This window comes from Suncus etruscus, chromosome 13 (assembly GCF_024139225.1).
Source record: "Suncus etruscus isolate mSunEtr1 chromosome 13, mSunEtr1.pri.cur, whole genome shotgun sequence".
Taxonomy (NCBI): Eukaryota; Metazoa; Chordata; class Mammalia; order Eulipotyphla; family Soricidae; genus Suncus; species Suncus etruscus.
In genome coordinates this window covers 68,769,428-68,789,349 of record NC_064860.1, presented here as the reverse complement: position 1 = coordinate 68,789,349, position 19,922 = coordinate 68,769,428, and the positions used below count along the sequence as shown (strand labels likewise).

General features: G+C 35.1%; 1 protein-coding gene across 1 annotated transcript in view; it reads left to right on the top strand.

Moving 5' to 3' along the window:
- GBE1 (1,4-alpha-glucan branching enzyme 1) overlaps positions 1–19,922 on the top strand; it is a 320,203-nt gene that overhangs the window by 39,023 nt on the left and 261,258 nt on the right. The window contains exon 2 of the mRNA XM_049785497.1: positions 16,489–16,658. Coding sequence (XP_049641454.1) covers positions 16,489–16,658 — 170 coding nt within the window. The remainder of the gene's footprint in view (positions 1–16,488; positions 16,659–19,922) is intronic.

Sequence of the window (19,922 nt, the reverse complement as noted above, 5' to 3'; positions counted from 1 at the left end):
GATTTTCTCTGTGCAAAAATTTATATATGTATCCTTGGATTCTTTTATATGTTTCTATATTAATATATTAAGTTTTATATAGCAAATGTATATTAAGATAGTTTTCCAGTGCCATTAAAGTAAAAAATAATTGATTTATTCTTTTATAACATAAACATATTATCAAGTTACCTAGCTGTATTTAATTGTGTTTGTATTATTGATGTCAAAGTGCCAAATATAAAATATTTGAGCATGTTTTTAAGAATAACAATAAGTGCTTGTTAGTTTATAACTTAAATTTGATATAGTCAGTATCAATTTAAAACTATCAGGGGAATATAGTCAATTTATTTTCAAGCAATATATGCTATCACCTTCCAAATAAAATTTTCTTTAGGCAATTAAAATAAGCATCAGCATAACTTTGCTATATTTTAAAAAATAGAAGAGAAACAAAAATTAAAATTCTTTGTGGCATTTTACTGTAAAATAGGTTTATTTATTTATTTATTTATTTTGGTTTTAGGGTCATACCTGGCAGTGCTCAGGCATTACTTCTGGCTCTATGCTCAGAAATTGCTCCTGGCAGGCCTGGGGGACCATATGGGATGCCTGGATTTGAACCACCATCCTTCTGCATGCAAGGCATATGCCCTACCTCCATGCTATCTCTCCGGCCCCGGGTTTAATATTTCTTTTCAAAATAGGTTGATTATTTTTTCAAGTAGTTTTCTATTAACTTTATTCTGACCATTGTATCACCTTTACCTATTGCAGAAATACTTTGATTTTCTTCAAATGATTTTCTTTTTAAAATTATTTAACACTGGGGCCAGAGAGGTGGCACTAGAGGTAAGGTGTCTGACTTGCAAATGCTAGCCAAGGAAGGACTGTGGTTTGATCCCCTGGTGTCCCATATGGTCCCCCCAAGCCAGGAGCGATTTCTGAGCATTTAGCCAGGAGTAACCCCTGAGCATCAAATAGGTGTGGCCCCAAAAAACAAAAAATTATTTAACACGTTTTTTTATGTAGCAACTAAAATGTATTTAATTATTCATTTATTATTTTAGTTTTTGGGTTCATGCTCAGCATTACTCTGGAGTTAATCCTGATGTTTCATTCAGAAATCACTTTTGGTTGGTTTAGGAGACTGTATGGGATGTCAAGGATCAAACCAGAGTCAGCTGTGTGCAAGGCAAGCACCCTATCCACTGTCCCAGCAATAGAAAGTTAGTGTAATTTAGTGTTCTAATAAGTGGGGAAGCTACATATTGGAAATTGTATTGGGTGGTTTTATACACAGTGATTTGAAACAGATTCAATGGAGGTGAAATCTTGGCTTTACAGTTCATTTACTGGAGGTTCCCAAGCAATCTTCATAAGTGTCTAGTAACATTTCTGGCAATATTCCATTCACTGGATCTGACAATTCAATATTTCTCAGGCATAATGGTGCTGGGTGCTGCCAGGGCCACACTGGTGGTGCTTAGTGTCGATCAGAAACTTCAGAAAATACCTTCCATTACACGGGAGGAGGATTTGTGGTATCAGGGCTCTAATTCTGAGTTAGTGCATGCAAGACATTGCTTTAGTCCTTTGAGCTATTTCCCCAGACTCGTTAGTATTCCCTTTTAATTCATCTATAACCATAGAAAAATTGCTTTAACTTTTCTTTCCTTGTACCCACATTATAGTGTTCACCATATAGTGCTTTAGTCAGGACTTGACTGGGTCATTATTTAGTAATGCTTGGAACATAATAAAGTACCCCATGATTCTATAAGATTGTTACAAATTATTATTTGTGATGTTTATTGTATTTTCTGTTAATGGAGTATTTTTATTTGCTGTACTTTTCATTATGCATGAATTGTAGATATGCAGTATTTTACTTCATTTTATTTTTTATTTGAACCTCTTGAGTGGTGCTCAGAAAGGACTTATGTCCACGCCCAAGAATTCTCAGCAAATCAGGCCACAGGTTCAATGTGACATTTGCAGTGTATGGTGTTAGTTGGATCCTGCAGTGCCTAGAATTACTGGGGCTACTCTGATGCTTTGGAGATCATGTGGTCACAAGATTGAACTATATTGGTTGTGTACAAGGCATGCATCTTAATCCCTGGTTATGATTTCTTAGACTTGGATGGAGCCATTCTATTTAGCTTCTTCATTTTACTGAAGAAAGCTAAAGTTTTAGATGGTTCTTTTTTCTCAAGTTTCCTTAGAGTGGGATTAGAACTTATGATTTCGACCCCCTTAACATCATTATTTTGGCAAGCAGAGAATTTTTGATAGAGGTTGTGTAACAGATACAATTCTCTTAAAATAGATTATAAACACAACCATTAATGCTTTTAGACTATTTTATTCTAAGAAACCTCCATAGGAATGAGCATTATTTTACTGGGATTTTAAATGTTAGGGATTACTTCTCAGCAAATTGGTTACCAGATCTTCTGGGAAGTCCAGTCATATAGTTCAGATTGTTGTCTACATTATGAAGGATGTAAAGACTCCATTTAACTCAAACCTCTGGTCTTTGCCATCAGATTTTTCCCAAAAAAGAGAAACTTGACCACAGAAGAACAGAGGACTATTTGAGCACATAGCTGTTAAAACATTAAGTTAGATTTCCTCCTAGAAATCAGTAGACTAAGACTGTGTTAGCTCATGTTTCATATTACACAAGAGAAAATAAACTGAAAGGTCAGTTGAACAGTTACAGCATTGCCCTTTTCCAAGGTAATCAGCAGAGCATGTAGCAAAGACGTGAACAGGAGCGTGACTGGAAAGAGAGTGGCTGATAAAGAGACTGGCTGCTTAAAGTGCTTGGGACAATACTTGACACTTTCAGGCCTGACCAGATGGGCCATCTCACAGGGCTTACCTTCAGTAATTCTGATTTATTACAGTCAGATGATTTTTTTCCCCAGTTAGGCAGTCAGGTTTTCACATTGCCAGAAGACCTCAGAAATGTTAATATTGACCATTAATCATACCTTAGTAAATTGCAAGGGCAGTATAATATTAATATGTTTGCAACCAAGACACAAGATACAGTGATTAAAATTAATTTCTAGCTACACTTTGTTAATTTATTCTAATTAATTAATCTGTTAAGAAGTCAGCATAATTTTAAATTAATGGCCATGAAGTAGGCCCTTTATGGTATGCCATTAAACAGTTACTACCATTATCCTAAGTGTAGAATCCTAGAAATAAGTACTCTGTTATTAAAGTCGAGTTGTATAAGTTGAGGTAATTCTAGTACATGGAGTATTTCTGTCCTTAGTAACTGAATACATTACTTTATAGTTTTGGTTTTGCAGTGATTAGCCTTGAAAAATCCCATCAGTAATCTTCCCCAGTCCCCACACCTGTGTTCCATGAATACAATTAGAAAAGACACTGTAATAAATAAAAGATACTTTTTAGGTTTATGGCACTGAATTATGTTATATTAATTTTAATTCTTAAAAGTTGCAATTTAACAGTTGTGTAGTGATTTCAGTACTTCTCAAAATTAAAGATTTGATCATTTTTATATTATCTTTATTTCCACAGGTAGTTTATTATATGGAGGCTCAAAAGTGCCAATTTCCAATGTGTTTCACGTTAGTTCAAATCTTTACAAAGTTATTACTTAGATAGTTTTTATACAGTGGCATCAAAAGCATCAGATACCTACTATGTTCATAATACATTTGATTGTGATTGGGGGTGATTTTTTATTTTTTACTTTTTTTTTTGTTTTTGTTTTGTTTGGTTTGTTTGTTTTTGGGCCACACCCGGCAGTGCTCAGGGGTTACTCCTGGCTGTCTGCTCAGAAATAGCTCCTGGCAGGCACGGGGAACCATATGGGACACTGGGATTCGAACCAACCACCTTTGGTCCTGGATCAGCTGCTTGCAAGGCAAACGCCGCTGTGCTATCTCTCCGGGCCCTATTTTTTACTTTTTAAAGATAAAAATTTGGAAGGAAGAAACAGTACAACTGTGGTACTGTTGCATCCAACTGATCTGGGTTCAAGTTCCCATTCACTTCAGGGATAATTCTGAGCAAAGAGCGAGGAATAAGCCCTTGAACAAGTGTGGTTCCCAAGCCCTCAAACAAAATAAACCAAACCAAAACCAAGTTTAAATATGACAATTAATATTTCCTGTAATTGAAATGTGTAGCTTTTATTTCACTTATTGTACTAGTATATCATTGTTAAATAGAACCAAAAAAATAAGAATCTTTATTACTTTTTAAATATATTTTGCTATTGTATATTGTATAATATATATGTATTGCCATTGTGTTGTACATTAAATTAGAGTCAGTACCAGACCAATTAGTCTGATTTTTTTCTGATTATGAAATTATTATTTTAGTTAAAATATAGCACCAAATTTTAAAAATCCAGGCTTCCCCTTATTTCCTTTCTTTTTGTTACTTGTAGTCGCCAAGGGTTGTGGTATTTGGTAGGAGATGTATATCTAATTGTATACCAATGAGAGTACTCTCCAGGGGCCTCTATGCTACTCTGTCATGCTGAGGTTCATAGTATTGTCTAAGGTAGTTTCATATTTTTCAGAGTAATGGTTGTCACACATACCTGGGTAGATAATAAAAACTACACTCTGTATCAACAGAATCATAGGGACCATGCCTGGTCTCCCTTAAATCAATTCTTGGCTTCACATTTGCAAGAGACACCTTTTGCCATTGAACCATGACCTTAGTTGCATAATTGTTTTGTTTTTTTTTTTTTTTTTTAATAAAATTGTGATAGTTGGAAAAGCTGCTGAGTAAATCTGCAAACATGCAAGATAATATGGTATTCAGTACAAATGGGATGATGGGCCTTACTTTATGACATTCAATAGTCTTTCAAAAACAAAGCATTCATATTAAAACATATTTATAGTGGGGTATAAGATGATACATATTTTGTCTTTTGACCGAAGGCAATGTCTTATTTAGGTTCTAATAGCACAGCTTTGTTTTTTTAAATTGATTCATTTGACTTTGATGCAACAGAAGAGTTGACAGATCAACTTCCAAGGTGAGATCATCATAGTCAGTCTTACAATGTTGGTTGATTACACAGGACTTATAGGAATTAGGGTGAGATTTGTTTGATGACTCTTCCTGTTTTCTTTAACTCATTGATCAAATGTGGCCCATGGGCTTTGAATCTTCCATGTATTCGGATTTTAGAATCTAGTTTCTTCGGGTAGCTGCTTGCAAGCCACACCTTGCTTAGATACAGTGCTGTGAATGTAGAGGCAGGGCTCTAGTAGTATGAGCAGTGGGACTGAGTGATCAGGGAATATAGTACAGTTATAGAGTTTATAGTTTATTTCTCTGTTTTGTGTTAAAATATGTTAATTTTACGTTTATTTCTGATCTAGCAATTATATTCAATGTATTTATTTTCCTAATAGCATATTTATTTATTATATTACCTGAGAAAATATTGGCCTAAGCATTTTTTATAATAATTTTTATTGTGACCAAATTGTGAATAACAAATCTTTCACAAGAGTATTTTAGGTACATAGTGACAATGAATCAGGGCCATTCCCATCACCAGGATTGTCCTCCCTCCACCCCTTTTCTCAGCCTGTGTCCCATATCTCTCCGTTGTCCACCTGAGTGCTAGTGAAATTGTTTCCCTCTGTGTATAGCTTGATTGATAGGGTATCAATTCTGTTGTTGACTGGAGGTTTGATTTTTGTATATTAACTTTGTAGCTGCCTACTTCACTGGTTTGGTGTTTTGTTTCTAAGAGCTTTTTTGTGTATTCTTTAAGATCTTCATTGTATGTATGTCATCATCTTCTCCATCTCAAAAGAGCTCAGAATTTACATATCAAAAGATGCCTTCCTTATGCCTTTTTGCTTCTTCTGGGCTAGGCAATTTCTTCTTAAGTTTTATTATTTCCCAAAAGCCCATTACCATCTATCACCCAAAGACATCACCCCTCTAGATATTTCACCAGTTACATCTTTAAGGTGCACTTGGGTGAAGATTCATCTTCTCTAACTTCCTCGTGTTCACAAAAGGACACAGACCCTGCTTGTGTAAGGTAGTGAAATCTGCTAACAGTATTAATGGGGCCCAGGAAATGGGTTATGGGGTTTCAGGGTTGTCTGAAAGACAAATCATTCTATTATACAACAATTTATTAAAAATATTAGGACCCGGAGAAAGCATTCCCTAGCCCTAGAGGTCTGAGTTTTAAAATAACAAGAATACAATAGCCACAGCATGAACTTTTGTTCCAGAGTCATTATGCATGCTGATGAGTCTCCTGTATAAGATTTTTTTTTTTTTTTGATGAATACTGGCCACCTTTAAAGACCTGTTCAAAAGTAATGGACATAATTTAGCTTTTAATGCTGGGTTTTCTTAAAAAGAAGTTCAGAGTCCTCAATGGGTTCATATAATAGTTTGATTTACTGTCAACATCTGATTGCTGGATGATGCAAATGGAGCTGATTTTATCCTGGAGAGATGAATCAAACTAGAAATTACATTAAGTTTTATAGCAGTGAGAAGGTTTAAGATACCTTGATGGGGTCCCTCATATTCAGGCTGTATTTGTTCTAATTATGATCCAGTTTTTTAGATTTTTTTTTTTTAATTAAGAGCCAAGTACCAGGCTGAATTTTGTTTGGGCTAATTCTCTCTGGGTGAGGGAAAACAGCATTCCATGTGTTGAATTTCCTGTAATATCTGTCCTAAATTAATAACATGATTTTAAACTTTCTGAGTTCAATTACAATTACTTAAGAGAAAAAAGATTATTATATAATTTAAATACATGACTCTTGGTTTTCCATGCAGGAAGCCACTTGTTTCCTCTCTCTCAGGTCCAGCTTCTTGCTGTATATTATGATCTGGTCTTGTCACTATGTTGGTCTACTCTGATCTTCATTATTTCTGTTCTACAAGATGAAACAAAGCCCCCTGTTATCTTTGTTTTCTGTCTGGTTGCACTCTGGAATCTGACATGAGACCTCTTTAGGACTGTAACTGAGCTGATTCCTTTTCCTCCCATCTTTCCATAGTCTCCAGCCATGACTGCTTGTGCATGCTGAGAATCCTGTTCTTAGTACATTTTCACTGTCTTGGCTGGTTTTGCCAGGTTGTGTCTTCTGACTGGGCATATGAACCTTGCTTGATTCCACTATCTCTGTGTCTTGTTCCCGAGTTTTCTTTCCCGTCTGTGGCTTCCTTGTACCTGATGTTATTTCCGACTCTACACATTGACTATACTTGATTGGATTCCCCCGTGCCACCTAATATATTTTGTTAGAGTGTAATTAAATTTTTCCCCTGTTTCTGATGATTGGGGTCAACACTTTATACAGCTGATAATTATTTTTGAAAACAGAAACTATATCTTGATTGAGTGAATTGATATGTAAAAGTATCACCATTGTCACTCTATGGTGACCTGGGTAAGCCAAATGTCAGAATTATTTCCTTAAGTAATGCTTTAGATGCTTTTCTAACTTTCTTAGTATAGGTAAAATCTCTCTACTCTTCTCCTGGAGGCATAAGGGTCAATTTTAAAATTATTTTTACTTTCAATCCTATGTTAGAATGGAGCCCATGTATTCTTATAATTTAATATTCAATCTAATTATCTATGGACTCAACTAAAATTTATCTTTTCTACTATTACCTTTAAAACCAGTCTCTAGTTGCATCTATTTTGATCTTTCTTACATGTCTGTAAGAAATTTTTTTTTAATTATTCTTCTGAACTTGATAGGCAACTGGATTCCTAACCATCATCTTCTCAAACTAGTTAGCATGCCAATAGAAACCATCTATTTTTTACATGTATAATGCCCTTCTATTTCTATTTCCAGATGTCAAAATATAAAACTCATCTAAGAAGACAAGCAAAAATGTCAGATACTACATAAAACTACCCTCTAATATATTCTTCACCTTTAATTTTTGAATATTTTATTAATACTTGCATGACTCAGTCTTATCTCCTCATGTGTTTGATGTGGGTGTTGTGTGTTATGACACTTACATAAAGTGGAAGGAGAAAGGCTGTAGCCTGGGGAAGAGAATCTACAGCATTTTTTCTACCCAAAACTGCCACCTCTGAAGTGGCTGGACCTCTAAGACTATGGGCCCTTTTATGTGTCAAGGAAATCAAAGCCACTCCTAGACTTGCAGAAGGAGATGAGCAATGAAATAAAAACATGTCTTATTTGAAGACACTTGTTAGGTTAAACATTACTTAACCTAAAACAAAGGTTATCCCTGTTTCCTTTGTATGTTTGTTTACAACTTAGATTTACTCCAAAACAGAGATTGTCTTACTTGAAAACCTGGATGAGACTGGTTCAGGATAGCCTGAGCTATCTGTTCCTACTGTCCCACTCATGTATGGTCTCTGTTCTCAATAAAAAAAATGGCAGTTCTGGCAGGCAGGTAAAGTGCAGATATGAGATAGAAGATTGTCAGGCTATATGTCTTTCACTCTCAATGGTTTGGATTATTTCATGCATGACCCTGATTCAGACTGGTTCACCTGGGGTTGGAGATATGATACATAGGGTGATTTTACAAGTACAAAAATGGGGAGGGAGAGAATTAAAATAAGGCAGAAATTAATGCACTAAAGAGACAGTGCAGAGTTCACCAAATGTAGAGCATGCTCCAGTACACATCCCAGCATGAAAATAGGAAATAGGGGCCGGGTAGGTGGCGCTGGAGGTAAGGTGTCTGCCTTGCAAGCGCTAGCCAAGGAAGGACCGCGGTTCGATCCCCCGGCGTCCCATATGGTCCCCCCAAGCCAGGGGCGACTTCTGAGCACATAGCCAGGAGTAACCCCTGAGCGTCAAACGGGTGTGGCCCAAAACCCAAAAAAAAAAAAAAAAAAAAAAAGAAAATAGGAAATAGGTAAGTAAACATCTGAAGAGGGTAGATGTGGTAGATGTGCATGTAGGCATCATGTGCATGGGTCCAAAGAGCACATGTGTGCATTTCCATTGTTTTAAGCTGACTTTTATAAGGTTTTTCCCAATCTGCCTCTGTGAGAATTTACCTATTCAAGAGTCCTGTTGCCGAAGTGGTTGCCAGTGGATACTTGGCGATTCCTTTCCTGGCCTTTGCTCCTGCAGGAGTTTCTCTCATAGGAGTTCCATTCTCTGGGCCACCAGTGGTGCTTGCTGAAACTCTTGTTAGGGATAGAGTGACTTCTCCAGTACCTTCTCTTACTTAGTTTTATGGCTTCCTGCAAAGTTTTAATACCTTTCAAGAATTCCTGGTTGTCTCAAGAATCCATTGCCAGATGGATCCCTTTTCTGCCTGCCGGCCTTACTCAGGTTGAACATTTTGTGATTGGATTGTTGAATGATTTAAGGAAAGGAAATTGTTTTATATAACTGGCTTATTAGCACACAACTCCTATTGTGTGCTAATATTATAATTATAACATTGCAATGTTTCTGCCTGTTGATTGCATATCCTTGATTGAAAGACTTAAAACTATAGACTTGGACAGTTTTATGATATGGACATTAGTGTATAATTTTTTAGTTTAATTTTATTTGTTTATTTTGTTTTCTTGGCCACACTCCATGATGTTCAGGGGTTACTCCTGGCTATGTGCTCAGAAATTGCTCCTGGCTTGGGGGACCATGCTGGAAATCAAACCATGGTCTGTCCTAGGCTAGCACATGCAAGACAGATGCCTTACAGCTTGTGCCACTGCTCTGGCCCCTAGAATATAATTTTAGATATTTTATACCTAAAAAAGTTCTTGTCAGAGAGACACACCTTAAAGCTTCCTTTTAGGTCCTGATTTATTTTTATTTATTATTTATTTATTTTGCTTTTTGGGTCATACCCAGTGATGCTAAGGGGTTACTTATGGTTATGTGCTCAGAAATTGCTCCTGGCTTGTGGGACCTATAGGATGCCAGGGATCAAACCATGGTCCATCTGGATCAGCCGTGTGAAAGGCAAATGCCCTACCTCTGTGCTCTTACTCCAGCCCCCTATTTTAAATTCTTTTAATTTTTAATTTTTTTTTTGTTTTGTTTTTTGGTCATATCCAGTAGTACCCAGTGGATATTGCTGGCTCTGTGCTCAGAAATGGCTCCTGGCAGACTCGAGGAATTATATGGGATCCTGGGAATCAAACTGGCTCAACCATGTGCAAGGCCAATACTCTGCCCTCTGTGTTTTTACTCTGGCCCCTAGGACCTAATTTTAAAATATTTTATTTTTTTCTCTCAAAAATTTCTATTTTTTTCTCCTTTAAATTCATTTCTCCCCCTTTCAGCTATTAAAATATCCCATTGAGCTTTTGTTTCTGTGCTTTTTCTTCTTTAATTCGTCTCTCCTAGGAAGCAGATGACAATATAAAATCTTGAAAATTAAACTCCCCATGAGTTCCTTGGGTTTCACAGCCACTACAAAGCACTTGAGAAAGGAATCCACATCCAAGACATTTCCAGATAAGGTATGATCCATTTCCCCTGACATATCTCTCTGCTCACAGCTCTGAAATTAGAACCTGAGCAAGGTTGAAGGAAGACCTGCCTTCCAGAAGAGCAAAACTTTTACTTGTTTCATCCAGTTTTTCTTGAAAAGTAACTATTTTGTTTATTTTTCTTTTCTTCCTTTTTCTTGTCCCTTATTTTTCTTTTAAGTTGGCCCTAATGTATATAAGTCAGTATGGAATATATAATATTTATTATCTGATAGTATGATTAAAATTGAAATTTTCTAAAGAAGACCAATTTGTTTTAGTTTTTCAAAATGTGTTTAGATATAAAGTGAAGAATCCTTAATATTTGCTAATAATTAACATGTTCATTAAAATCTAGAATGCATTTTTAGGTAATAAAAATTAATAAGTGAGAAAGCATACTATAACATTGCATCTGAATGACTTAAAAAAGTTCAGCTGACAATATTTGAACTCATTAGGGGCTTCTAGTGTAATTTAATTGATTTCTCAAAGTTTCCCATACCTAACAGGAAAATGAAATTGAGTAAAAATGTAATGACTTATTTGAAGTCATTTATAGTAAATAAGAAAACATGAACAAGTGTTACAGAAGACTGAACACAACAACAACGATGGATAGGAACCTCTAGAACCTAGAGACTCTATCCTAGACCCCGACCTATAACCTGCACAAATATCAAGATTACTAGCTACAGTGGCTTGATTTTCTCACACACAACTCAGAGGAAAGTTTCCTGTCACCACAAAAAAGCCTTTGGGATGGGGTAATGAGTGTATATGGAACCAGGGGTTGATCCCATGATGGTATGCTTCAAGGATGGAGAAACCCTGAATCTCTTAGGCCACGGGAATTCCCTTTCTTCCCCAATGCTTACTGTGCCTATGCAACAACAACAAAAAAAAAGTGGGGGGAACGCCAAACTCTGCCCTTCCAGCACCCATACTTTTTCTTGTTTTGTTTTGATTTGTTAGTTTTTGACTTTATTTTCCTACTCTTTTTTTCTTCCACTTTTCTCTTTCTTTTTCACTCTTGTGGTTATTATTTAGAAATTTTTTTTATTTGCCGGGTCCATTTTTCTTTTTTCTTTCATTTTCTTCTCTTTTCTGTTTTTTTCTCTCTCTTTATTTTTTTGGTAGTTGTCAGCAAATTTTTTTCTCCCTTTTTTCTTATCCTTTTTATCTCCAATGATGGTGGAATGAATGGATGCTCAATCTACAACAAGCTGTAAAGTGGAGACCAGTTGTACTAGCATTCTCGGGGGTAGAAGAGGGTGATATGGGACGCATACTGGGAACAGGGGCAGAGGGAGGATAGCACTGGTGGTGGGAATGCCCCTCATTCATTGTCACTATGTACCATAAATGATGCAGTGAAAGATTTGTAATGCACTTTGGTCACAGTAAAAATTAAAACAAACAAAAAAAGAAAACATGAACATGAAGCTCCATTATTTCAAGAGACTGATTTTTCTTAATTATAAGATCTATAGTTTTATGATTATGATTTTTTTAAAAAGAAACCATTTTTTAATCTGATATTTTAATCTCCCCCTATACTTAAAGTACTCCCTTTGTGATGAATATGAACACTTTTACTATGAACAATTTATTTTCTTTTTTTGTGAAAGGATTAAATACTTTTATATGGGTATATATAATGTATAAGTAAGATTTTTTATCTGATACAATTCTAGTTAATATTTAGCATACTATATTTTCTCTTCTTCGTTATCAAAAACTTGACCCAGTTTTTAAATATCTCCTAAATTCATTGCAAAATATTAAGAGGAATGGCTGCAGTAGGAGAGGGCAGAAGCATGATGCGCTTACTGTATCCTCAGGCAATTTCTTTTTTGAGCCATAGTGATTTCAAAGTGGAATGTATATTTCTGTATCAGAAGCTATAGGCTGACCTTGAGGGAAGTCAAGATATATAGTTAAAGTAATATAACTCTCTAATCCTATTTCCATTGAATTTTTAGTAAATGGAACATTTGCACAGATCTAATGAAACTTAAGACGATTATTTGTAAACTTAAACTTTAAATCTAAACCCTACATTTTTCCCTCTCTGACAATAGACTTGCTCTCATAATAATATAGCCTTCCAAAATTTATGTATTTTTTTCTTGGTGAACATGAGTAGATTGCATTATCTTCTCAAAATATGTATTTGCATTTACTCTAAGATCAAATTAATTTTGGTGATTCTGTTTGTTATTGGGTGCTACTAGGTTTTTTATAGTGAGGATTTTAGCTCAATTTCTGTAAGAAGTAAAAAAATAATTTCTCTCAGAATACTGATTATGAGATAGCTTGAATGTAGCATCTTCTAAAATCTGTTGGTCTAGTTTCTTTCTCTTTTAGGGGCAGGTCCTCCTACCAGGTTGTACTCAGTGGATCCAGGATTACTCAGTCAGCCTGACTGGTGGTTTATTGCTTGGGCCAGAGGAAGTGCTACTGACTCAGTTAGCCCACAGTTTTCATAAATTATTGGACCAAACTTGTTGATGTCAGAAGGGTGTGTAGTTCCAGGGTGGAACCATTTTGAGCATATCCTATAGAGTGCCCTCACCATTGTACTATCTCCTGTCTCTCGTGTTTCTTGCTTGTTCAGATTAGTGTTTTTAACTGTTTTGGATTAACTTTCATTAGTTAATTTGGGAACAGTTAATAGAAAATATTTAAGTATTATATTTGTTGTTGTCAGTGACTATTTCATGTGGAAAAGCTTTATGTGGTTACAGTCGATTTGCTATCAAATAATGGTGCTACTTTTAATAGTCTCTGCCTCAACACTGCATCTTGTTCTTTACTCTAAGGATATCTTCACTAATTATTTTGTCACCCAGCTTGTAACTTTTTGTATTCCTGTGTGGAGCTATTTATGATATCTTCCTGACTCTTGTGGGTAGTTTAGAGTATGCCCCTGGAGTAAGGACTATTAATGAGACAATGTTTAATTCACTTCATTAAAACTTAATTTGTTCCAAGTAATGAATTGGAGTAAAAGTGGTGTGTGTGTGTGTGTGTGTGTGTGTGCATGTACTTATTTTTGTAATCTGAGTATATATTATATAAAAAGGAATCCTCAAAGAAATGCCCAAACAATGTTTTCCCTTCTATGCACATTACAGTTTATAAAAATGATCCTAAAGTTATCGTTTCTGGTCCTTCCAGCAAATGCATGGTGCTAGGTAGGCTTGAAGTCCCTAGCCTGATCTGGGTAAGGAAGATCTAACTCTGGTGAAGAGGAAAGTCCTGTGATAATAGGCTGACATGTAGCCATAGCTAGATACACATTTTCTTTCAACAAATAGGTGCTTTGTGCATAACTGCTCTCCAGCTTTCCCTAAGCAGGCTCTTGAGCATCTTGTATTAGCACATTTCTTTCAACTCTGTTACACACTTTATTAAAAACAAATCTCCCATTGGTGAATAGGGAGGTTTTTTCTATGGTTTATAATGATAAATAATGCCATAATGAATATTATTATGCAATCAGATATTTTTGCTTCCTAATGTAGTAACACACTGCACACCTACAAAGAAAAAATTTCTTTTATATTTCTTGACATTTTATTAAATCTCATGGTTCAAAATATTATTTATATTTTTGTTGGAAACATATTGTGTTCCATTACCAGTTTAACCACCATTGTCAACTTCCCCTACTATTGTCACCAGCAGTGAATGTGAGTTTCCTTTTGCTTACATCCCTGCCAACTCGGATTATTCCCAGTATTTTTGGTGTTTGCCAAAATGAAATGAGCAAATTCCTCATTGTAATCTTGATTTTTTGTTTCCCCAATAATAAATGATATTGAGCACTTTTCATGTGCCTATTGGCCATCTATCTGTTTTCCTTTGAGAAGTTATAATATTTCATTTCTTCTCCTTATTTTTTAATGAGGTTGTTTGATATTGATTGTTAATCTTTGTGTGTTCTTTATATAACCTTTGATTTAAATCATAAAAGCCAAATTTAAGATATAGAGTCTCTTAGCCGAAGTGTGTGACTTTGAAATTTTATTAAAACTTGATGACATTAATATTTAATTACTACCAAAGAGTATTTGAGAATGTTCTTTTTCCATCCTTCACTGTATTCTATTTATATTAGATTATTATATTTACTATTTTTATAGGTGGAAAGTAATAATTTAAAGTGTAGGTTTGCATTTTATAATGAATATATTTAAGCATTTTTAAGTTTTGTTTGCTTGTTTATGCTTTGGGCCACACCTGACTATTCTCAGGGCTTATTCTGATTCTGCTCAGAAATCACTCCTGGTAGGGATGGAGGACCATGTGTCATTGGGGATCTCCAGGTGGGCTGTATGCAAGGAAAATACCTTACCCTCTACCTCCCTTTTATGTGAGCTTTCATTTTTGACTTTTTTAAAAAAATTCTCTTGTAAAATTTGATGTCATTTGTTTTTAACTTATAACTTATCATGGAGTTATAGTGGGTTTTAGAGATTCATTTTTATAATTAATCATTTATGATATAAATAAGCCATCTGCTCATTACTGATTTCAGGTATTCTTTTATGATGTATTTGATTTCAGTATATTCTTTTTTTTTTGGCCATACCCAGCGATGCTCAGGGATTGCTCCTGGCTCTCTGCTCAGAAATCATTCCTGGCAGGCATGGGGGATCATATGGGATGCTATGATTTGAACCACCATTGGTCCTGGGTCAACACTTGCAAGGCAAATGCACTACTGCTGTGCTATCTCTCCAGCCCCTTATTTCAGTATATTCTTTTTTTTTTTTTTTTTTTTTTTGGGTCACACCCGGCGGTGCTCAGGGGTTACTCCTGGCTGTCTGCTCAGAAATAGCTCCTGGCAGGCACGGGGGACCATATGGGACACCGGGATTCGAACCAACCACCTTGGGTCCTGGAACGGCTGCTTGCAAGGCAAACGCCGCTGTGCTATCTCTCCGGGCCCATTTCAGTATATTCTTAAAACTATTTTAGGATTTCAGTTTTGTTCCATAAATTCTATTAAACTGATTTTATTATCCCAAGTTTATGAATATTGAGCTACCGATTCTGTAAACTTCCTCTAGAATACTGTTTGGGATTCTGTAGATGTTTTAATCATGTAAAATATGTTATAATTTTAGAAGTATTATATTTAAGTTTTTAATTTTACTTTAATTAATATTTCCAGAAATCTGTGATATTCACATCAGGAGGTACAGATATGGGGTATAATAGTCTCAAATATATTTGAGGAGACTTTTTTCTCTTAATGAAGGTAGATTTCCATGTAAGTGCTGATTATTATTTTAATTGAAAAATATTGCTAGAATAAATTAATTTGGATTTTTTATATACACTTATTGATTGCAAGATAGATGTTAGGCTCCTAGGAATAGGGTCTGTTACATCTTATTTTGTAGATAAATTGCTTCACTTCTTTCATGGTATGTTTCAGAAACTGTCTGAAATGAACAGAGCTAGCAAGTTTCAGCAGTACACCTGATCTTCTGTTCCACATTGTCAGTAAATTGAAGTCTAAGTTCACCCAACTTTCTTCTTTCACTTGTACATGATAAGTTTTCAGATAAGTTGCATTCTCTTTCGACACTGACTTCAAAAATTATACGAAACCTTAACTCCTCCCATCAGCTTTAATAGCAAGCATTACAATGCATTGTGGTTTCTCACAGCCACTAGTTTTTATAGACACACTTGATACTTTTTGTGCAAAAGAGCTGATGTGAGCCATATCAAAATACACTGGAATCTGGCTTGCATTATTGATTTGGAAAAAAGTAAATTATTGGAATAATGTGGTTTGGTTAGTTTAAGATAAGATCACTTTTATCTTTTCAGATGACCTCTACTAATAAGTAAGATTACACTTTTCCTTTCTAATTACTTTTCTCTTTCTTGATTAAGAGTACAGCAGGTACTAAATTATAGTAATTTACCTGGAAGACAAATTTAAATTTCCAACATCCTTTCTTTTGTATTTTTTTCCCAAGGTATAAGCGCTTTAACCAGACTTTGGACAGCATTGGGGACAACGAAGGTGGCATTGATCAGTTTTCCAGAGGTTATGAGTCATTCGGCATCCATAGATGTGCTGATGGTGGGATATACTGCAAAGAATGGGCCCCAGGAGCAGAAGGGGTGTTTCTTACTGGGGACTTCAGTAAGTATTTTAAAAGCATTTAAGTCTAGTGATTTTTTAAAATTTATTATTTAAAACGAAGACTTTGTATATATTATGTATTTTATTATGTGAAGTTAAATGATTACAAATATGTAATCAAGTTTTCAGCTTGAATTATAACATTTATTAAAATATATGTTACAGGTGTTTCTGCTATAATGTAATACACGTTTCTGAAAAAAATTCATGGTTTTGTCTAGTCATGTACCAGAAAGAGCAGTGTATGAGAAAAACATGTTAAATGAACTATATCGAATTTATTCAGCTTTCTTAGCATGCTTCGACAAAACCAGTCATGATCCAGGCTAAAAGTATTGGTGCATATTAAGGCTCACTAGATTTTGTGCCTGATTAACTGATATTGAAGTCTGTAGATCTTTAGTAGACTAGTTATCTCTTGCAGTTTGACAAATGTAGATAGAAAGGTAAAAATATTTGTCAGTCTGTTTGTTTGCATCTTTTATTACACTGTAGTAAACATCTTATTAGCATAGTTATCAGTATTTTTTAATCTTCATTAGATACTAATGCTGTTGAAAGCACAATTTTGAGATTGGTGAGAAAGGAGATTTTGTTTTGCATGCACCCAGTAGAGTTTCAATCTTCTGTAACCCATAGGGTCCCCTGGCACAGAGCGAGGAGTAAAGCTCTAATTGTGGTGTGTGTCTCTTCAACAAGCTCCACTCTCCCCATAAAAGACAAGATAGGCTTCTAGTTTAATTTAGTGGGAGTAATGAATTACATGTAAATAAGTACAATGCAATCTGAGCAGTTTTATTCTAGAAGTATAAATACATTACTTTTAAAAAGAAGATAATTCAATTTTAAAAGTATAAAAACTGACAAATTAGGCCTTGGTGAAATATTGGTACTACAGTAAGTTATTGTCATTATATATAGTTATTGTCATCTATATGTATTGGAACCTGCAGCTTTAAACTAAAGGACATAAATCAACCCTGGACAGGTTAGCATCCTGTCACTTTATACACACATAGACACTGAGAGCTCTTCTGTAGATATAACACAAGCCAGTGAATCTAACATGCACATCTTTTTGGGTGGGTGGGTGGGTTTGGGTCACACTTGGGAGTGCTCAGTACTTACCACTGGTTCCTGCTCTCAGGAATCACTCTTGGTCGGTCTCAGGGAGGCCGAAGGTGGTGCTGGGAGTGAATCCTAGTATGCATAGTTTGGGCTGCATGGGGAGACTAGAAACTAGAAGAAAGCTCATAGAGACATGGGCTTATGTCATAGACATGACATGTCACAGATATGTCATAGACATGGCTCGTAGAGTCCATGTCTATATACAAAGTTCACACAGTGAGTAGTCCTCAGCTAAAGATACATACTATGGGATCTTAATAGCATTATAGCAAAATGACATGGAATAAAACATGCTTTTTTCAAAGTTGTCCTGAGAAAGGGTAGCTGAGTATTTACTTAGTTTTGTATGGGGGTGTAATATTTAAAATTTGTTTACATCAAACTCATGTGTCTTCTAGCTTTAATATTTCACTTAAATGGCATTCTGGAAATGTAAAACCTTAGGGCCAAAAAAACATCAGATTTTTCAGGTTCGGGAGATAGAGAGTATGAGTTTATTGTGGTAAAACAAGGAGGAACCTTTTAGGATAAGGACACTTTTATGTCCTGATCATGGCAGTAGTATTTGTTAAAATCTATAGAATTGTGCACATGAAAGTGAATTTTGCTACATATAAATGACACCTCAATAAACTTAACTTTAAATAATATTTAAATTTAAATAACTTTAAATAATATTTAAATTAAAATATTTAAATTTGGGAGCTAGATAAATGGGGAAAGGTGCTTGCCTTGCAGCCAATTTGTGCTTGATCCCCAGCAGCCCATATAGTCCTGTGTGCAGTCAGGAATAACCCCTTACCTTATGACTGAGTGTAGCCCAAAATGAAAATGAAAATTATGTATAGTCTTTGTAATATTGTTCAATTTAAATACCGTATAAGTCACTTATTAATTCAGATTTTAATATATTTAAATATCAGGAGAGCAGTTGAATGAGTTTTTGAGAAAAGCTTTGCTTAACCAAATAAATTGAAATGTTATTTAACATAAAATATGAATTAAACTTATTAATGAGGCATTTTCATTTGCTCTTACAATCTGATAAATTTTCATTGGACTTTTTTATATGTAACACAATTTATAGTTTAAAAGTAAGAATATCCAGATTTTTTCAAATGAGATGAAAATGTATGCCTGCTAAATTGAATATAAATTTGATTCTTTCATAGCAGCGGTTCAGTTAACCCTCAGATTCTACTTATCTTGCTACTTTACCACATCTATATTTATTCAGTGAACTCTTGAACCTTTCCAGCCATCCTTGATGGTTGTAGTCAACTTTATTCAGATTCCTGTGAGCGAAAATAGCTGACCATTTTTTATGAATTACAAATTTCCTTTCTTTTTTAAGTGGGGGGGGGACAAAGGAGCAATACCCAGTATTTCCTGCAGTTATTCCCATTTTGGGGATTGCTCAGTTGCAGTGCTCAGGGCATCATGCAATGTTGAAGTATCTAATCCAGGTCATGGCTAAGCATGGTTAAGTATGCATCTGATATTTGTTACTAGGGATCAAAGTGGCATGGGTCCTAAGCAAGACATACACCTTACCTCCTCTATGAATTCTTTAATATTTACAAATGTTCCGAATGGCACTTAGGATGGCAAATATTTTCCAGAAAGTTTTTAGTTGCTTTGCTCATTCATATCAATCTGAGTAATTGCTGTTCATAACAGTAAATTTATATGAAATATACTATTTTCAATAACATGACTTGAAATTCAAATATTTCTTTGACCCAATGGCTGCAGAGCATATATGTTGTGTAAGTCAGCAAGAAACAGACATGATCAGAGCTCTTAGGTGGCTATGTACATTGCCAATGAGCAGTCATATTTTGAAGGGGATATTTTGTTCTTTCATTTTTCCTTTTGTTTCATTTTTTGAGTAGTGGGCCTTAAAGCGGGACTGATATATTCTGTAAGTGTTCTTATAAATAACTGTGCTTCATCTTTGTTCCATTTATAGAGCACGGGAGATTAGATTTATCATAGTTCTTAAAGGCTGTGGGATTTTCAGAATTGTAAATGAGCAATGATTTTAATTTAAATCACCAGCTGTATTACTCCCTACCAAAAGAATAAGCTTGTGCGTTAAAACTTTGAAGCCAGACACTGACTTCTTTCTAG